The 20,569-nt window shown below is 40.1% G+C and overlaps 1 protein-coding gene across 4 annotated transcripts; it reads left to right on the forward strand.

The window, feature by feature from the left end:
• The first annotated feature begins 1,404 nt into the window (after positions 1-1,404).
• On the forward strand, positions 1,405-19,749 carry Ociad1 (OCIA domain containing 1). Of its 4 annotated transcripts, XM_021210399.1 has the most exons (9): positions 1,405-1,587; positions 2,903-2,965; positions 3,349-3,429; positions 6,810-6,863; positions 10,106-10,153; positions 11,148-11,283; positions 13,465-13,640; positions 16,981-17,133; positions 19,256-19,749. In XM_021210399.1, the coding sequence occupies exons 2-9, from the start codon at positions 2,908-2,910 to the stop codon at positions 19,291-19,293; spliced, it is 744 nt and encodes a 247-aa protein (XP_021066058.1). In that variant the 5' UTR covers positions 1,405-1,587; positions 2,903-2,907; the 3' UTR covers positions 19,294-19,749. The 4 variants fall into 4 exon arrangements, with proteins under 4 accessions (XP_021066058.1, XP_021066060.1, XP_021066059.1 ...); XM_021210401.2 differs by lacking the exon at positions 16,981-17,133 and having other exon boundaries at positions 13,465-13,685; positions 19,256-19,747; XM_021210400.2 differs by lacking the exon at positions 16,981-17,133 and having other exon boundaries at positions 19,256-19,747.
• The last annotated feature ends 820 nt before the right edge of the window (positions 19,750-20,569 follow it).

Raw genomic sequence — 20,569 nt, forward strand, 5'->3', positions numbered from 1 at the left:
GACAGGACACACAAATAGTTATTTTAGGTCATGGAAAATGCTATGTAAAGAAAAAGCATGATAACACACAAGGTGACTAGAATGTCACTTTAATTGGGAAGTGAGGAAAGCATCTTTGATGTGGTCACATCAAGACATCCTGAGAAAGAAGAGAGACTGCAAAGGTCCTAGACTCAGAATAACTTACCACAAGGAACATGAACATTTACATCAATTATCGTAGAGCATGTGAGGGTATAAATACATATGAAACTGTTCAAAATGATCTCAGTGAGAGAAACACGCAGCAGCAATAAAACACCCTATTGCCAAAGCTACTGTGAGGTGCTAGGAGTTTGTCCAGTTCGAATACTGAGGAACTGTGACTCTCTGGTGCGTTTCAGGTTTCACAAAGGACACAGTGGTATAAACACAGGCTTTGAAATAGTGCAATCCACAAATCAGGGAGTGTCTCTGTGCATGGTCTAGGTGGGAATAGTACAGTGAACAGTTGAATGCAAAACAAAAAGGGTATTCATCCTTAGTGTTGGGTTCAGGAACCATAGAGGCCTAGCCATGGGACTGGATTCATGCTTTACATGACTTTCTCTATTAAATAAACGTACAGACAAGTTTGTGGATGCCATAGAGCCAGTGAAAAACATATGAAATGAGGAATGGTGAGAAATCTGACAACTATAGGAGTTCATAACTGGGTGGGCTGGAGCTGTTCAGAGGTATCAACAATACACTTTCAGGACTTGGTTCAGAATACGCACTCAGTAAACAAGCCTAGGATCAGTGTAAGAAAATGAATAGTTGGCGGTTAGGAGTGGCAGCCTGGGCTCTGATGAAAAGTTGGTCTCCTAGCATTAAAATATAGTCTCCTGTTAATACAGTCCAAGAGCGTAAACCCCTTTTCAGACTTGTTTTAATCCAAAAGTATGAACTACACATTATTTCTGTTATTCAGATGAGTAAATTCTGAGTCTCCAAGTTGGGAGTGTATCCTGACTCTAGTCTTAGAATTGATCGGACACTAGACTGGAGGTTCGGACAGTTAGGTTTTCACGCTTAAAATTCACTACCTAGTCTAGAGGCTTAAAGCATAAGATAATTTATGTAAATCTTAAAATTAGGGAAGTCATGGGATAAGGAGGGGACTTGAGGATGGAGGGGTTCCGAAATGTCCCTATCGGCCTGTCACTGAACAGTCTCTGGGGTATGTCACAAGAGCATCTAATCCAGAGGCACAGCGGAGCTGCAGGCCATAACTCGCGCAGCCGCAGTGCCGGGGTCGGGGCGGGGGGCGGTGAAAGGAGGCGGGACTATAGTTGGACGGGGCGTGGCCGACACCCTTGATTATTGAGAAACCGCCCCGCGGCAGTTCCCCCCCCCAGCGCTGTCCTGACGTCATTTCCTGTCAAGGGTACTGCTTCCGGGTGTCGGTCCGCTGGCGCTTGTGTGTGGGTGACATCTTGGCGATCGCTTGGAAGCTGCGCTCTTTCCCCTCCCCGCTTCCCGCGCTGTCCGCCGTGCCTGTCTCCGGGGTCCTCTCCCGGCCTCTACCCCGGGTCCTGCTCCCCGCGTTGCCGCCTCCATCGTGAGGTGGGTGCGGTGGCGCAGCTTCCTGCCACTCTCGCCCGCAGCCGCCATTTTCCTGCCCGGAGGTGTCGGGTCGCACTGCGGGCCTCGGCTCAGCGGCAGCGCGGGTGACTCGGGCACCCGGGGACCTGCGTGGAGGGGTGGGGAAAGCCGCGGTGGCGGCGGTGGGGTGGCCGGTGCGGGACAGGAGTGCTGGCGTCCGCCGCTACCGCTTCGCTTGAGCCTTGTTCTTTGGGATTCCAGCTTTGAGCTGTAGTGATGAGACACTGCCCGGAGGTGTCAGGTCGCACTGCCCTCCAGCCTCCCTGGGGACGAGATTTTTCTTTTTTTGGGGGGGGGGGGTAGGCTTTTGCAGTTTGAGAAGCTTCCTCTGAATGCTTCATCTACCCAAGAGCTCAGTTTACCTTTTCTGAAACCTTTTTCTTGGAAGGGATATAGGTATGCAGTAGGTGATGATTTCAGTCGCTAAACGAATTATAGAAAGGTGCTTTGCTGTTGGCATCGTGTAAGTCATAAGGCGATGCGTTTGTTTCAGCGAAGACGGACTCCTTGTCTAAATGCGGAGGTCTGAGTTTAAAGGAAGGTGAAAGAATGTCAATATTTGCTCTTGGATTTTAAATTTTAAGTTATTTATTTGAAGATTATTTGGGCTGGTAGAGGGAAGTTTGCCTAGCTACCTGCAGAGAATGTGACGTCGTTTTGTTTATTTGTTTGTTTGTTTCGGTTTTTTTTGACTGCTGAGTTATGGGAGACAATGCAGTTTTGTTTTAATTGGAAACCTAGAAGTGACTTGAAGTTTTTCCCCAATCATTTGGACATGGTTGTGGTTTTTTTGTTTTGTTTTGTTTTTGAATCAAGGTACAGAATAATGTGAAATAACCTAACCTAGCCTTAGAAGGGAAATTTTGTCCGTTTTTATGTACCCGTTTTTCTACCAAAGGCTCAAATGTGAATAATTGGTTCAAATATATTTTTTATGACCCTTTTTCATTCAGTTATTTTCTTATGTCAGGTAGTTGAAATGTAAAAGTCAGGGCCTGAAGAGATAACTCAGCAGTTAAGAGCACTGGCCAGAGTTCCCAGTCCTATCACAGTGTCACAACCATCTGCAACTCCAGTTCCTGGGGATCCGGTGCCCTCTGATCTCCTTAGGCACGAGGCATATTAGTATATGCAAGCAAAGCACCATGCACGCAAAATGAAATTAACTTTAAAAATGTTTAATGTTCAGTAAATATTTGTTGATTTACAGGTAGACTGGTTATGGGTGTTTATTCTGATACTTTGTAATATTTGGATATAAATGTTTCTGATACAGGAACTATGAATGGGAGGGCTGATTTTCGAGAGCCAAATGCACAAGTGTCAAGACCTATTCCCGGTAACTATCACATTAAGTATTTATAATTAGGAACACTTTCTGGGTAAGGAAACTTTAATTGCTTGAGTAACAGAAATTGGGCTGGTTTCATGGGTGTGACATAGTCACACAGGCAGCTTAAATGTTCTCTTTTTACTGTCTCCAAATTTCTTATTATCTGAACAGGGATAGGGGTTTGCTTTACATATTTTCATTTAGCACTGTGTCTAGCATGTCTGACTAGCAGATAGTAAGAATAAATTCTGTAGGAAGTCAAAACTGATTTTTTAAAAAGTGACAAGCCAGTTGTTTCATAGTTTTATTTTTTAAATGTTCATGTTATTAGTAGACAAAGCTAACTTTGTAGGCTTTTGAGAAAATGACTTCCAATTTTTCTTTAAAAGACATAGGTGGTGGTTATATCCCTACAGAGGAGGAGTGGAGACTCTTTGCAGAGTGCCATGAAGAATGCTTCTGGTTCAGATGTGAGTTATCCTAAGAACGTTTTTAAAGGGTGTACTTGGGCGTTTCTGTGGTATCTGTGTGTGCGTGTGTAGAGGGAAGGAGGCAGTGAGAAATGGTCTCTCTGTGTAGCCTTGGCTGTGCTCGAACTCAATCTGTAGCCCAGGCTGGCCTCAGCTCACAGATTTTCCTACCTTTCTTTGCCTCTTGAATGTTGGGATTAAAGGCATGTGTCTCCTCCAACACCTGGCTCCCTCTTTCTCACTGAACCTGGAGTTCTATCATTTGGCTAACTTGGCCAGCCAGTGAGCCTGCAGGATCTTCCTGTCTCTGCCTCTCAGAACTGGGATGCCTGCCTCCTTATATGCATATTGGTGATCAGAACTCAGATCCTGGTGTTTGCAGTTCATGCACTTTACCGCTGAGCCATCTCTCCAGCCCTGGTTCATCATTTTTTTTTCTAATTAACATAATTCCATTCAAAACTTTCACTTACAAACTTGAACTAAATGCATGTTTGAAAATATAATTTGTATATAGACTATATTGGGACACTTTTGGGATAGCGTGGTTATTACTAATAGAGAATAAGGAAATTGAATAGCAATTTTGTCAGTAGCGATAGCATGAATATGGGTTAGTAAAGTTAATAACTACCCTCACTTTAGAGATGAAGGAACTAAGGTTTAGAGGTGTTAAATGTGTCTACTTGTGTTACACGTTAGCTGGTAAGTCACTGTTCCTTGAAGTCAGGTGTGTCTGAATCACAGACTTGGTTGGGGTTTTAACTCATACATTTAATGACTACTATAACAACTGTTGCCTTTCACTGTGGTGAGGAGTTACTATACTATCAACTCTCGATTTCTGACTACAGATCTTCAGGTTAGGATAATGATGATGATGATGTTGTTTGTCTATTGTAGACCTGGCTGGCCTGGAACTCAGATCAGGTGCTGGACATTATACAGTGATAGCTCACGAGGCCCTGGGTTTGGTACCTAGTACCGGGGTGGTGGTAGAGGAATTACAAAAAGATGCCCCCCCCCAAAAAAAAAATCAAGCAAATAACCAATTTCCCAAGGGAACCAGACCAGGCTAGCCTTGAATGTGATTATCTTATTTTCCCTGTGTCTCCTAGAAGTCTATGTGTGGACCACCATGCCTTTATATTTTTACAATTGCTGTAGGTAATTCCAACAGAGAGGTAGGATGAACTGTAAGGATTTTTAAGACATCCTTATTTTTATTCGCTATGTGTGGGTGTTTTGTCTGTGTTGTATGACTGTGGGCTACATGTATTCAGGGCCTAAGGAAGCCAGAGCACGGTGTCGCACCACTTGCTGCTGGAGTTAGAAACTGTTTTGAGCTGCCGTGTGGACGCCAGCACTCCGGAAGAACGGTCAGTTCTTTCAGCTGCTGAGCCATCCCTATAGCCCTGCAGAATATGATTTAAAAGGGAGAAGAAACAAAGAAGGAAGGGGGCTGGAGGATGGCTCAGTGGGAAAGTCTGCCAAGCTTTGAGTCCGGTGTAGAGAACCCACACAAGGGAAGGAGAGAAGCCACTCCCAAAAGCTGCCCTCCGACCTCCATAGGAATGCCATAGTAGTATCCCAGTTTTTAAAGGATGTAAAATGGCAGTTTTCTAAGAGGTTAATAAGAGGGAATAAATAAAAAGTAAAGGTCAGATGATAATAACATCAAGATACTTAGTTTATAAGAGTACTCATTTAAGGTATACTATTTGTCTGGGGAATAAATTTAGTATGGCTGTTTTGCATTTATGGTGCAACAAATTATTTCCAAGTCTTGATGACATAGAGTTAAGAAAGAAACTCCTGCAATCCTGGTCCTTAGGAGGCAGAGACAGAAGGGCCTTGAATTTGAGTCTGGCCCTGAGCTACATAGTCGACCTGAGAATCGGCTAATCCAAGATTCTCTGGAAAGACTAGACTTGGTATATGGGCGTGAAATGTAATGTGTTAAGATAATGGATACTATTGTATCCAGATTTATTTCTGACTGATAAATTTATGCTTTTGTGTGTGTCACTTAAAATACCTGTAACATTATGCTTAAATTGTGTTGAAGGGCGGTGATCTATCTGAAGGCAGGATTTCATATATAGTAAAGTGATAAATGAACAATAAGATACTTTTTTAATTACAACACGTTAATTCCAACTTGAAGAGAGAAATAAGGACAGATGAAAAATAGCTTGCTGTTGTATTTCTATCTGAGCTACTAGACAAGATTAATATGCAATTAATTTAATAATTAAATTTTTTGTTTATTTTTTGCTGTTTTGTGAGATAGAGCTCTAGGTTTTCTGGAACACACTATATAGACTAGGCTGCCCTTGTGCCTCCCTGATAGGACTGCTTTAGACTCTTAAAACAGAGATGAACTAAGTGTTCTCTATTATAATAGCACCAAACTTTGAGAATATATAACCAGATGATAAGAATTTAAATAGGTATAGGTACCAGGAGGATTTAATAGTCATGAAATAGAAAATTTTATAACATTTATTTCTTAGATATGGAATGCTATATATGAAATACATGTTTATGCAAATGAGTAATAGAAAAGCAGGTTTTCAGTATACAGTCTGTACAGAAAGGGAGACATTTCATGTAGGTAAACTTATTACAGGCTGGGGAATTGTCTCCTGGTCACTTAGCAGAGCTAGCTGCTTGCCAAGCTAGAGACCCAAGGATCAACTCCCACCATTGCAGAAAATAGGCGTCTTTTAGATATTTTCATACGGTTTCAAGGACTATTTAAAATACATGATATTCAATCACAGATCAAATATTTTATATTTTGGTTTAGATAGTATAATATGGAGCCTAAAATCTTAGGGCCTGATATTAGGCAATTTTTGGTAGGTTGTGAGACTTAATGCTGATTTAAGTATATGGATTTAAGTGTGTAAGGTTCTAATATCTGTACTTTATTTTGTAAATGGTAGTACTGTGATCTCCCTGACTCGGATGTGATGATAGAAGGCACATGAGATGATCCACGTGAGCATGTAGACTGTGGGATTTGGTTATGTCTTAGTACCGAGTGCTCTTCCTGTGCTGCTCTTCTCCAGCATTTCCACTTTCCCTGTTACGTCAGATGCAACTACTCGTCATTTTACTTTAACTTGATTATTTTAATGAGTTGCTATTGGAACCTAAGTACAGATGGTTTCTTGAGTTACATTAATATTTTGAAATGTTTTCTGAAAATACTCCTTTATTTTTGCTTTGTATGCACAGTGCCGCTATAGAAATCTTGGTTGTTGAATCTTCATCTTGATGGCTTTCCTGTTACTGAGACTGATTTATCTCCTCGTATACTCAAAACCGTGTTTCCTCTTGTTGATACTGACGAGTTCTTTTTCTGCCTATAGCTGTGCCGTTGGCTGCCACAAGTATGTTGATTACTCAAGGATTAATTAGTAAAGGTAAGTGTTTAAATTCACATTTTGGATATCTTTCTTTATCTTATTTTCCTGATTTTTAGATAAGAAAATATGATCTTAATAACCATGATCACTGATAAATTTATACAGTGTTAGAATAACTGTCTGTCTAGACCTACTCAGTGGATTCTATTGATTTGATATTTTGATGTCATTGGGCATGTGTTTTAATTGTTACAGTGCCTGCCTATGTGCAGGAAGCCCTCAATTTGAACCCTGGTACTGTGAAAAAGAACTGAGTGTAGTTGCACATGTCTGTAATCCCAGCACTTGGGAAGTAGAAGCAGAAAGATCAGAAGTTCAAGGCCATTCTGGGTTACTTGAGACTGCCTCAAAAACAAAAACCCCAACCAACCAAATAGAGAATTTGGTATCAATAACAATCTATAGGAGCAGAAAATACCTTAACATTTGTTGCTAGGTCTGGAGGGATGGCTCAGTGGTTAAGAGCACTTGATACTCTTCCAGAGGACCTGAGTTTAGTTCCTGTACCCACTTCAGTTTCTCACACAGGCATACATTAAAAACCAACCAACCAACCCTTGTGGCTGGCTAGTTTGCAAGGAGAACAGCAAGAAACCTGGGCTAACTGAACACTGTGGCATCTTAGAGATTGTTAGAAATATAGTTTATGAGTCCATACTAAGCATCTTGAGTCACTATTGCAGTCAGTTTTACACATTTAAGGTTTTTCATATGCACTGGCTTAAAGACCTATAGTTCCCTATACTGGCTTTGTCTTCTCATTTTGGGGCATAGGTAAGGATGAGTTGGCATTCAAAAAATACTTAGAGGGCCTGGAGAGATGACTTAGCAGTTAAGAGTGCTCACACTATTGCAGAGGATTCAGGTTCGATTCCAAGTACCCATGTGGTCGTTATCTTAGTTCCAGTTAAGAAGAAAACATTTAATTGGGGCTGGCTTACAGTTTCAGAGCTTTAGTCCTTTATTGTCATGGCAAGAAGAATGACAGCATGCAGGCAGACGAGGTGCTGGAGAAGGGGCTGAGAGTTCTACATCTTGATCTTTAGCAGGAGGAGACTGCCACATTATTAGGTCTATATTGAGCACATAAGACCTCTAAGCCTGAAGTGACACACTTCCTCCAACAAGGTCACGCCTCCTAATAGGGCCACTACCTATAGGCTAAGCAGTCAGACTCAGGAGGCTATGGGAGCCATTCTTATTCAGACCAACACAGTGGTTGGCAGTTATTTGTAACTATAGTTCCAGAACCCAATAGGCCAAGAACCCAATCTTTAAAACAATTTAGAAATTTAGGAGTCTGGCTAATAAGGTTTAACCTGTCTGTGTGTGCCTGTGGGTGCGGTCTTGTTTGTCATTATCAGACAGCTCCTCAGGTTATCTCCCTGCCCCAGAAGTCAAGTAGGTAGACAAGGCAGGCCAGCAAAGCCCAGTTCTGGGATTATTATGTACACTTTACCCACTGAGCTATGTCCCTAGCCGATAGTAATCTTTTTAATATTCCCCAAAGAAACTAACTTTTGTTAGCTTAAGTAGTACAGTGTATATCTCTGAGATTCAGTTTAGGTTAAGTATTAATACCTTAGTGGTGTGGTCAGCAGAATTGCTTGTTAAATTTATTTTGTGAATTGCCAGACTTTTGTAGCCTCTACCTACCAAACTCTGGTATTCTTTGGAGTCCTGTTTTGGCTTTTTGTTTTTATCCTATGCACATTTTTCATAAGGGGAGCTGAAAATCGAAGGCCTTGCTCTGTCGCTGAGCTACATACACTCTACTCTCAGCTAGCAATGGCGTGGATTTTAGAGACAGTGCTTGCAGCTACATCCCCTTGATTGACTCAGTGAGATGATTTGAAAGTACAGATGCTTACTGTTAAGCCTCACAGCGTGGGTTCTGTCCCGAGCCCACATGTGGTGGGAAAGAACCATCTCCTGCAAGTTGTCTTCTGTCCCTGGGGTGCTCGCCAACCATACACACAAAGTTCATACATACACGCACACAGTAAACAAGCAATCAGATAAGTCTCCTTGGCTATCTCTAAACCAGCATTGATGAACTACTCTTTTCTTTTAAATTAGAGTCCAGTATCTCCAGTTCGTGTGGCCTACTAGGATGAGAAAGTGGTCTCTTACACTTTTTTTTTTTTTAAAGATTTATTTATTTATTATATGTAAGTACACTGTAGCTGTCTTCAGACACTGGAGAAGAGGGCGTCAGATCTTGTTACGGATGGTTATGAGCCACCATGTGGTTGCTGGGATTTGAACTCCGGACCTTTGGAAGAGCAGTCGGGTGCTCTTACCCGCTGAGCCATCTCACCAACTCCCACACTTTTTTTTTAACGTATGCTTTTTCTTTTATATTTAAAATTATGGTCTCAAGGCACATGTCACTGACCCTGCGTTGCTTTGAAAGGAGTAGTTTTGCTTACTGCACTGATGCGTTTTCCTTAAAAGACAGTTCATGTGTGAGTCCACCTCTGAGCTCTTGCTTTGTTCAGCGTCCTCCGACATTTATGGCTGTCTTAATTACTGTTACTTTATAGTAGGTCTTAGTACCTGGTGATAGTTTATGTTACAAGTTTCGATCTTACCTTGGCTTTTTGTGTCTACATGTGTTTTTTGGAATAAGCAAAATGTTTTTACTTTAAGTTGAACCTTGAGTTTGTAGGTGAATTTTGGGAGAATTGTCTTCTTCACAGTATTTAACATTTCACCTATTGAACGTGGTGTATTTTGTCATATTCAATTTTCTCGTTTTTAATGTGGAGCTGTTTTATATGTATGACTGCAGTGCTTCCTGGCTCTTGGATGATTTTAGCTCTATAATTAATCAACTCTTTTCAGACTGTTGATCTTAGTAGATAAAAACATTTACTTGGGCCAGGTGTGGTGGTGCACGCCTTTAATCCCAGCACTCGGGAGGCAGAGGCAGGCGGATTTCTGAGTTCGAGGCCAGCCTGGTCTACAAAGTGAGTTCCAGGACAGCCAGGGCTATACAGAGAAACCCTGTGGGGGGAGGGGGGAAGCAACGACAACATTTACTCAAGTCTCTTGATGTGTCAGATGGTCATTCTATATTTACCTAGTCCAGTAGTCTATAGAATTTGACATTTAGAAAAAATTCTGTTGATACTGAATTCACAAAAAGGAGTTACTGTTGGCACTTGCTGTTTTGCAATAATTGAAACTTCTTTTCCTTTAACAACATTACTGAGAAATACTTAATTCTTCTTTAGGAATCCTGTCAAGTCATCCAAAATACGGTTCCATTCCTAAACTTATATGTAAGTATGAACAGTGCTGTCTGTGTTTTTCCTAGAAATGATTAAATTTAGATCAGATATTTTAAGTAATTTATGTTACATGTTTATATGCTGTTACAAATCAAATAAAAATTTTCATTAAATGTACTGCTTGACAGTTTTAATGTCTGTATCAAAATCCCTGTGTTGGTTCAAGGATTCTCCCTTTTGCAATATAAAATAACTCCATTTGAGATTACTTTAAACACAGTACTTAAAAATAAATTATCGGTCTATTTATGGTAAAAGAAGGCTGCATAAGTATTCAACTAATCAAATAATTATGTCTAGAATTGGCATTTTTCCTTTACTTTTTCTATTTTATTGTGTGAGTAACAAAAAAACCTAAAACTATTCTTTTAAAAATGCTTATGAAGCTCTTCATGAATCTGTTGGTGTGGCGTCTCTTTTGTACTGGAAACACGATGTGATGATGGTGTGATATTTAGGTTAGACTTTTAGTTCATTATTTTAATAAGCTCGTTGTACAGTTTTGTTTGTAAAGGCAATCTTAGGGGATTGTTGGGACTTGTAGCACAATTCCATTTTATAATAAAAGAAATTGCCTAAATCCCGCAAGGCTAGAGCCAGTTTGGGTTGCTTACCCATCATCTCTCTCCCTTGCTATTGTGTGTGAAGAAGCGTGTTAGGATTGCTCTGCTACAGCTCTTTACTTGGAGTGACTGACCTTGGAGAAAGAGAATGAGTTATAGCCACAGACTGTCTGTAGGGAGGCGAGGTAAAACATGCTTATAGTCAGTCTAGGTGATCCTGAACCTAAGGAGAAAGTGAGTTATAGCCACAGACTGTCTCTAGGAATGTGACATAAAGCATGGTTATAATCAGTCTAGGTAGTCCTGAACCTAAGAGATACTTAGAAATGTACTTTAAAAAAAAACGCTGTTTCAGAAAAATAATTTGTGAGAAAAGGCCCATTCAGTGACATAATTTTTATTTGTTATGTTTTACAAATAAGTTGCTTGTATCGTGGGATACTTTGCTGGAAAGCTTTCTTACGTGAAAACTTGCCAAGAAAAGTTCAAGAAACTTGAAAACTCCCCCCTTGGAGAAGCACTGCGGTCGGGGGAGTTGCGACGCTCTTCACCACCTGGGTAAGGCACCTCACACCTCACACCTTCACACCGACTCGGCTTTTTAAGAAACAACTCTGTCAGAGCACAAGACCTGAAACTCTGCCTATGGCCATTTCCTCTAGTATGAAAGTGTTAAAGAGTGGAACATGATTTGGCCGCTTTTAGGACCTGTAAAAGAATAAAGGAAGCCAGATGTGGTGGCGCACGCCTTTATTCCTAGCACTCAGGAGGCAGAGGCAGGCGGATTTCTGAGTTCGAGGCCAGCCTGGTCTACAAAGTGAGTTCCAGGACAGCCAGGGCTATACAGAGAAACCCTGTCTCGAACCCTCCCCCCCCCCAAAAAAAAAAAAATAATAAAGGATTTTTGTTTTGATCAATTTGGCAAGCACTTGGTTTACTACATTGTGGATTTCTTTCAAGTTACCAGATTTTGTCAGTCTAGCTCAACTGATAGCCACTTTTTTATTGCTTAAGAGGAAAATAAACTTAGCAGAAAATGCTTGTCTATTCGATTTTCATGAAGCTCACAGTACCTTTATGTTTTAATTGTCTCAAACCAAGAACCATAGTTAATTCTTAAGTATATATTTCAAATGTGAGCTGGTGCTGATAAAGATATTTGGAGTTTTTGTTTATTTTGTTATTTACAAAGCTATAAATCAGATAAAAAAGGAAAAGCAAAACCTGAAGGTTCAAGGTTGTTTACAGCTTTAAATAGAGGAAAATTTGGAGTCAGCGTCATGTCCAGTGGAGGGGATGGATGGGTGGTCATGTGTGCTAGCGGGTATTGTGGGCTACTGTGACGTCTGGGAAGCATCTGGGTGGCGTGTAAGTGCTTAGTAATACTAGTTGCCACATGTCATATTTTATCATCTTACCCAAACTTGCTACAATATGATTTTGTTATTTAAAGTTAATGTTAATTCTTCAAAACAAAACAACTACAAGAAAACTCTTGCGAAAAGGTAATGTAGTGGGATGGCATATGTAATCCACGCCACTGGGAAAGTTAAAGCAGGAGATTAGACCAACCCATGCCCTTCTCTGTCTTGCTACCAAAACTAAACACTTGGAAAGGTTAAAAATTTCAGGGTTCCAAAGGTAGGTGTAGTGCCACATGCCGTTAATTCCAGCACTTTAGAGGCAGAAGCAAGTTGATCTGTGTGAGTTCATGGCCAGCCTGGGACTATAAAATGAGTTCCAGGATAGCCAGGGCTACACAGTGAGACCCTTTCCTAAAAAATAAATAAATAAGCAAGCAAACAAATAATTTTTTTCAGAATTCTAAATTTAATAAAGCAAACAAACAAAAATCTTTTTTTTTTTTTTTTTTTTTTTTTTTTTGGCTTTTCGAGACAGGGTTTCTCTCTATAGCCCTGGCTGTCCTGAAGCTCACATGGTAGACCAGGCTGGCCTTGCACTCAGAAATCCACCTGCCTCTGCCTCCCGAGTGCTGGGATTAAAGGAGTGCACTACCACGCCCGGCCAAAAATCATATTTTATTAACAATAAGCAAACAAATTTTTTTTCAGAATTCTAAATTTAGTAAAGCAATGTATAGCCCATTTCTGACTTTCTTCAGATTATGGTTTGGATTTTATATTGTGAAAATATAATCTGTAGGTAGGTAAGATCATTAAGCTGACTGATGAATTATTTCATAATGTAAACAATAAATTTTATGAGTAATAATACCTATGTCTACGTCAGCAAGGCATAGATTATATGGACTGTAGCCGTGGACATACCCTCCTCCTCCTCATGATGGGCAGCATGGACATGGTTATGAAACCTGATCTGAAGAGGCTTTTCTTTGTGAGAGACACCCACCCCCAAAGCTAAATATTTAGAAAATCGAATATATGTTTTTCTATTTTCTTTATGGAATGACCGTTTACTTCTGAGGCAGTTACACTGTAGCCCAATCCGGTCTCCAACCCAGGGTCTTCCTAAGTGAGCCTCTCTGCGGCTGAGATTACCATAGTCGTCATCATGTTTCCTTAGTGACCATGGTTAAGGTGCCTGAGTGGGTCAGGACATAGCTTGACTGCTTTTATAACAGAAACAAACTTTATTCAACTGCTTTTAAGTAACTTAAAGTTATGAGTATTCTAGAAATTCATAGCTTTTATACCTTAATAAGGGCAATGACCCTTTGTTCTTATGTATTATGATATTATGATATTTATTCTTTTTCAGGCACTATACTCAAAAGTCTAAATTTGACACAAATGTGAGTGGTCAGTCCTCTTTTGGGACATCTCCAGCAGCAGACAACATAGAAAAGGAGGCGCTTCCTCGCTATGAGCCAATTCCATTTAGTGCTTCTATGAACGAGTCCACTCCCACTGGTATTACTGACCATATTGCCCAAGGTAGAAACTTCTCTTGAAATGAATTTCAGCATTTTATGGTCCAACGTATGTATACACTTTATTTGATGCTCTTTTCTGCTGGATCTCCCCTCTGCCACTGTCTGCTGTCAGCCTAACTTCATCCATCAGCCTGACTCAGCATGTCTGTTCTTTTTGTTGGTCTCTTCATTCATCCAACATACTCTTGCTAGGTGTGGAAGAACAAAGATGGGCAAGGCCTGCTTTGTCAGTTTGGGCTTCTTGTCAGTTTGTCTTAGGCTACAGAAGTAGATGGGAAAGTTACAGATTGTCCAGTGGCTGAATGTTCACAAACGTAGAGGTCCAGCAAAGAAGTGATGACTCTGCCTGTTGTGAGCAGAGGCTTCAGGAAGGTGTAGGTTATATATCTGACTTTCATTTCTGGTCTAAAATTGTGAAGAAAGTTATAGCTGTTGTCATGCAAGAAAATCCACTTAAAATCCATTGCAAAGTTTGTAAATAGAAAGTTCAGAGTGCAAACATGAGGTAAAAACCTTAGGTTAAGGCCGGGATCTAAATTGTTTAAAATTTGCTCTTGTAATTAGTCATCAGGTAACTAATTTATGTTTGCATTCTGAATGGAGATGGTGATGCTTCTCAGAGAACTGTTGGAATTTGATGAAGTAACTGGACACAATGCTAGTAGACAGTTAGATTTCTTCCTTTCATTCTACTCTGCAGTGAAAAGATGGAAGTTCTTTATCTAAAAACCTAAAACACCAAGAGTTGTGGAAAACAGAAGTTAGGACTGGGACATATGATGCGGTCTTTATTTATTTAAAATAACCTTTTTTCCTGTGTTTTGTTATAAAACTTGATATGTTTACTTATTTTCATTCCCATCCTGATCTTCTGTGCGGGGATATTATATATGATAATATTTTTCTAAAGTTTATGACATCTTAACTCAGATGGCTTGGATTATTGTAGAACTTTGTTGAGTACGTGTTGACAATAATTTTGAAGGCTAATTTAGCAATAGTTACGGTTTTGGCTTTGTTTTGGCTTTTGGAATCTAGATTGAATTTACATACAGATGAAAGAGTGGGGAGAGGGTTTCACTGGAAAACGAGAAGCTGATGATAGGTTAAGGAGTGCTTAAGACGGTGCCAAAAGGAACCTGGGTATCTCTGAGCATAAAGGATCCACAAGTATGGCTTTCTAAATTAATTAAAACTAAGAGAGATACAAAGTTACCTTTTGTTGTCTTGATAGCATTTAAGTTGCTCACTAGCCATAGCCATTCATGCTTGTGACACTTGGTTTGGATGTGGCAATGCAGAATACTGTCACTGAAGATTTCCTGGGCACAGTGGGTGTGGGGGGGGGGGGGCTGCTGCAGAAAAGATGAGAGGCTTGAGCTCAGGAGAATGTTGTTGAAAACCTTAATCCTAAGATGGCCTCCGTGTTCTTCTGGTTGGGATCAAAGATACCAAGTATATTCCAGGAACAGGCGGAATTGAGACACCATCTTTCTCTGTAGGTAGCTCTTCTTGTCCTTTGCCTGCATTTCATTTTCCAGTCCAGTTCAGACCAGTTCTCCCTATATTTTAGGCTTGCCCAGCTCTTTCGTTTCAGTGATGTGCATCCTTCCTACCATTTTCATCAGCATAATCTTGTATTCTAAGTTTTTCCATGTAAAAGCAGTTAAAAGTCTCTTTGGTCTTTACCCACAAGTGAGAAAGATCCATACTTATATGACTAATGCCCTCCGAGGCAGCCATCCTTCTGTCCAGTTGTGTGTGTGTTGTCATCCTCCCTCCAGATCAAACTTAGCACTCACCACTGTCTCCCCTGTGGATCCATCCCTGTCCCCCATCCCTGTCGTGTCATGCTCCCCCCCCACGGCCCCCACCCCCGTGCTCTGCCCAGATGCTGCTGTCCCTTCCAAGACACCTTCTACTTTGGCTGGAGACTTGTTTGCCCCCTTGTTAGCTCTTTTTCAAGGATCCAAAGACTCAGTGATCTTTTTAAGTAGAAGGCATTCTGCCCTACCTGTTGGTTAGTTCTAGCCACTGCTGTTACATGCTTTCATTTATCACAAAACATCAGAAAAATATGTTTTTCTTTTTTGCATAAGAAAAAGTCAGACCTGGAAGGAATTCTAGAGGTCATGTATTCACATTATTTCACAGTTGGAGAAAACAGGGCTCAGAGAAGCTTAGTGATTTGCCCAAGGACTTATGCCAAAGGCTAGTCAAGTGAGGGCTGCAGACCCAGCAGTTCTGACTACCTCAGGGCTTTAAAGATGCCTCTTGGGAGGGGAAACTGGTTGCTTACCACTAATGCGGTTCAAATGTTTAAAATGAATATAAGATCTTTTCTAAATTAATGTAAGATTATTTTTCTTTTTATCCAGCAAATATTAGTTTCTAATCATGGTATATTAGAGCAAATTACCAGTTGAAATCCTGTTTTATATTGATACAGTATACTTTACCAAAATAAAAGATTAAAGTTGAAAGTGCTACTTAATTCTCGTTGCTTGAAAGATTCTGATTGTTCTCTGGAGTTTTAAATTAATACCCTTTATAAAAGTTGGTTCAAAATTTAGTTTGTATATTACTAAAATAACATGACCAGTTTGTAGACCTTGATGGAAAGCACTTTCTGTGTGCTGTATGAACTTGAGTAGGACAGTCACTGAATGTTTTCATCAGTTATGCCTTTGAAATGTTTGTATGGCCCTTTTGTTATGTATATACTTAACCTGTGTTGCATATTTGACCTGTCAGTAACTACAGAGTCCATGGTGTTGTTTCTGATGTGCTCACACATGAGCTTTCTTTGGTAGGAAAAAGAGCAGGTGGCTGAAGTTGACCTTTTTTTCTACCTCAGGATTGTGAGTCAGACTGGTGGAATGAGGCCCACTCTGCTTAAAGGCTTAAATAGTTAAAAGTATTTTGTTCAAATACCATAAATATCCATAAAATTTTTTTAAGTTGTATGTGCCCATAGATTTATTAATATGATTTGCTGTCAAGCTTTGTTCCATTGTGACCAGTAGACCCTCTAACTATACATAGCATAAAGACTGCAGCATTTAGTAAGTTAAAGCCATACTGTTAGATCTTATAATTACTATTCTTTTTCTGGCCATGGCTAAGTTTATAAAAATTTCAACATTAATCTTAAATTTTAGAAATACAAGGGAGAAGTGATCTACTTCTGTAGTTCTCTTAGGAGAAGCCTCTAGTATCTTTGGAATGGTAGCAATAGTTTATCTTTCTGTTTCAGTTTTAGGTAAAAGGCATTTTCAAAATTTAGTCACTTTAGATTTATCCATTCCTTATGACCACTTATTAACTGTTTGTTGTTTTAGGACCTGATCCCAACCTTGAAGAAAGTCCCAAAAGAAAAGGTGTTACATATGAGGAATTAAGGAGTAAGAACAGAGAGTCCTATGGAGTAACTTTACCCCACAAGACTGACCCCTCAGTCAGGCCTATGCAGGAAAGAGTGCCCAAAAAAGAAGGTATGATGGCAGTTGAGTCTCCTCATGACTCTAGACTGGAAGCTGAAGTTTTAGCTTAAGATGTTATTATGTTACTATGTCTAACTCTTCAAGATATTTACCAAAATAAATTATTTTTAGAATAGTCACTTAAGAGTGGGTGGGATGACTCAGCAGGTAGAGGCACTTGCCACCAAGCCTGATGACCTGTGTTTAGTCCCTGGGGATCTGATGGCTGCCAGAGAGAAATAACCAACTTCAGAAAGTTGAACTCTGGCATGATGCAACACACATTTGACATAAATAATAACAAACATTTTTTTATTTTATTTTTAAAGACAAGGTTTTTCCCTGTAGCCCTGCCTATCCTAGAACTTATTCTCTAGGCCAGGCTGGCCTCACACTCACAGAGATCTTTCTGCCTATCGAGTGCTGGGATTAAATGCACGTGCCACCACTGCGAACTTATAATTTTTTAAGTTAATTATTTCACAGTTCCCACTTTAAGGTATTTCAAAGAGTGTTGTGTGCAAGAAAACAAACCCTAGTAGGAAGACAGAGAACAAGGAAAGCAGCTCTTAGTACCGTGTTCTTCCTTACAGAGAATCACCTTGGGAACTGATACCTTCTCCCTAACTATTGAGTGTATCTGCTGCCTAACCAGGGTTAGTGACCAGAGGCTGATGACTGTCCAGTGATGGTATTCGAGAAAATTATGCAGTCATAATTGAGTAGTAAGATGCTTTATTGTACGTTTGTGTAATTGAAAGGGCTATTCATCTTACAGGCAGGCTTTTATGGCTTTTCCAGAGGAGGAATTTTACTTTTTCTCTATAATTAATAAACTTTAAGTTATAATTTAATTTTGTTGGACAGCAATATGTTCAAAAACTTTAGACACATTTTTTATAACCATTTTTATTTAGAATTTTATGACTTCTAAAGAATGTCAAGGGCTGGGATATGTTTTTCTGTGCACTGATTTAAAAGTTGAGGGAAGTGGTTTTTCTAAAATGTTCTTAAATCTAGATAGAAATTTGAACATTGGTACAGTGTAGACTCAGAATCATTGAAAGTATTAATACTTTGAGCTTTAATCTGGGCAATGGTGGCTCATGCTGTGAGTCTCAGTGCTGTGGAGGCAGAGGCAGATAGAGCTCTGGAGTTTGAGACCAGCCTGGTTGATAGAGTGAGTTCCAGGACAGCCGGGGTTGTTACGCAGACAAGAAGCTCTGTTGTCTCCAAGAAAAAAAAAAACAATACAAAACAAAAATTGAACTTAATTTGGATTATTTATATTAGTATTTATTTCACTAGAAATGAAGATAGAAAGCATATTAACAGAGTAATACTACCACACATCATAGGTATGGTTCTAGAAAAATATCATATGGTTATAAAGAACAAAGCAAACTGATAGAACACTGGGGCAATGGACTGTGATTTTAATGTGATTTCTAGACTCTCAGAAGAGCCTCATCTCTGCATTGTTAGAATTACCTGAGCTTCACCATAGGTGTTAACTCACAGATAGAAGCTCTGGAGAAGAGAAACTAAAGGAGTGCAGGGGATAGGGCTGGGTGTAGCTCAGGGTGCTGTCCCAGCTGCCCGAAGGAGGCCCTGGCTTCCGTCAGCGCTGCCAACAGGAGACAGGAGTGAGTTTGAAATTTAGAGTGTGAGAGGGCAGAATATGGGAAATAGTTTCTCCTTGTCATTTAACAGTTGATAGGCAAGATTAATTTCACTTGTATTACTTTTTATGGAAAGCAAAATTCTAGTGTGTTGTTGTTGTTTTTGTTTTAAATAACTTCTTGGTAACTATGTTTTGGTATGTACCCCATATTCATTTAGGTAAATTTGTAAAGGCAAACACTTAGACCTTGGACTTAAAACAGATCTTTAAATCTCAGTTCTTGTTAAGGCTTACACCTTGGGCAAGTTACTAATCAGCTTTCTCACCTGTAAAATGGGGGTTGCACAGTTATCTAGTCTGATAACAGGGCATTTGTAGTCAGCCCCATTATAGTTGACTCTCAGAGGGTCTTATTCACCCAGTGCAAACACAGTGCCTCATCATCATAACAGAGTTAACGTGGTGTCGTTGATTGTTTGGAATCATCGGTTATTTGTGCTTTTTTCCTAGTCAAAGTAAACAAATATGGAGATACTTGGGATGAGTGAAAGACTCCATCTTTGGACCTACTGAAGGCCTTCCCTCCATATCCAGCTTCATCCAGGTGTCGTTTGTACCTACATGCTTGGACTCAGCAGCAGACTTCATAAATACAGTTAAAACGAAATCCTGGTGTGTGTGATTTAACATGTGATGCTTTACAGACTCAGATTTTATGTTTGCTATTGTGTAAATGTACCGGCCTGGGCACTGAGAATGGTGGTTTTATGCCATAGTTGTGTGCACTTGGTGAAATTGTTTTCAGTTACAGGGAGAGACTCATGAAACTCAACTGTGACTCTTGATCAGCCCAGCCCATGTGACGATAACTGATAGTGCATGTTGAACGGGGGGAGGGGGGAGCAAGCACACGCCTAGGGCTCAGCTTCGCATCAGTTATTAAAAGGCCTTTCCAGCATTTACTCAAGCATCTTAATGTTTGTGACAAATAAAATGTAAAAACAAAGAGCAACTGTCACTCACATTTTTATGGCTTTGTTTGAAATTTGCTAATGCGTTTTCATGTAAAGGTCTCAAGTAAGTGGTTTTTTAAGCAAAAGAAATTTGCGATGCAAATAGGCACCAATACACAGTAATAGCTGTCTTTTGTTTTTGTTGTTGTTGTTTTTTAAGGTTTTATTTATTTATTATTTTAACATATATATATGACGAGTACACTGTAGCTGTCTTCAGACACTTCAGAAGAGGAAGTCAGATCTCCTTACAGATGGTTGTGAGCCACCATGTGGTTGCTGGGATTTGAACTCAGGACCTTCAGAAGAGCAGTCGGGTACTCTTAGCCACTGAGCCATCTCACCAGCCCGAAACTCATGGTTTTTATGTTAGTTTTTTGTCACTAGAACAAGGTCTCCGAGACAACAAAGAGGAAAAGTCTTACTTGGCTGGTTCAGGCCTGGAAGCACACACATGGCAGCTCAAAGCCACTAAAATCACCAGCAAGGAAATCAGAAGCTGTTGTCCCACAGTCACCTTCCAGGGCCTGCCATCAGAGCTCTGAATTTTACACAAGGCCTCCAACTACGACCCACTAGTGCCACTCTGGGGACCAAGTCTTTAACCCATTAACTTCTTGAGGGGACATTTTAGATCCTAATCAGCATAGGTAGTTTCCATATTATGCTATAGTTTTATTATTGACCTAAAGTTTATTTCTGGTTTGGGTGAATTGAAAATGTGTTCTTGGGGCTGGTGAGATGGCTCAGTGGTTAAGAGCACCGACTGCTCTTCCGAAGGTCCTGAGTTCAAATCCCAGTCAACCATATG

This window comes from Mus pahari, chromosome 13, assembly GCF_900095145.1.
Source record: "Mus pahari chromosome 13, PAHARI_EIJ_v1.1, whole genome shotgun sequence".
Taxonomy (NCBI): domain Eukaryota; kingdom Metazoa; phylum Chordata; class Mammalia; order Rodentia; family Muridae; genus Mus; species Mus pahari.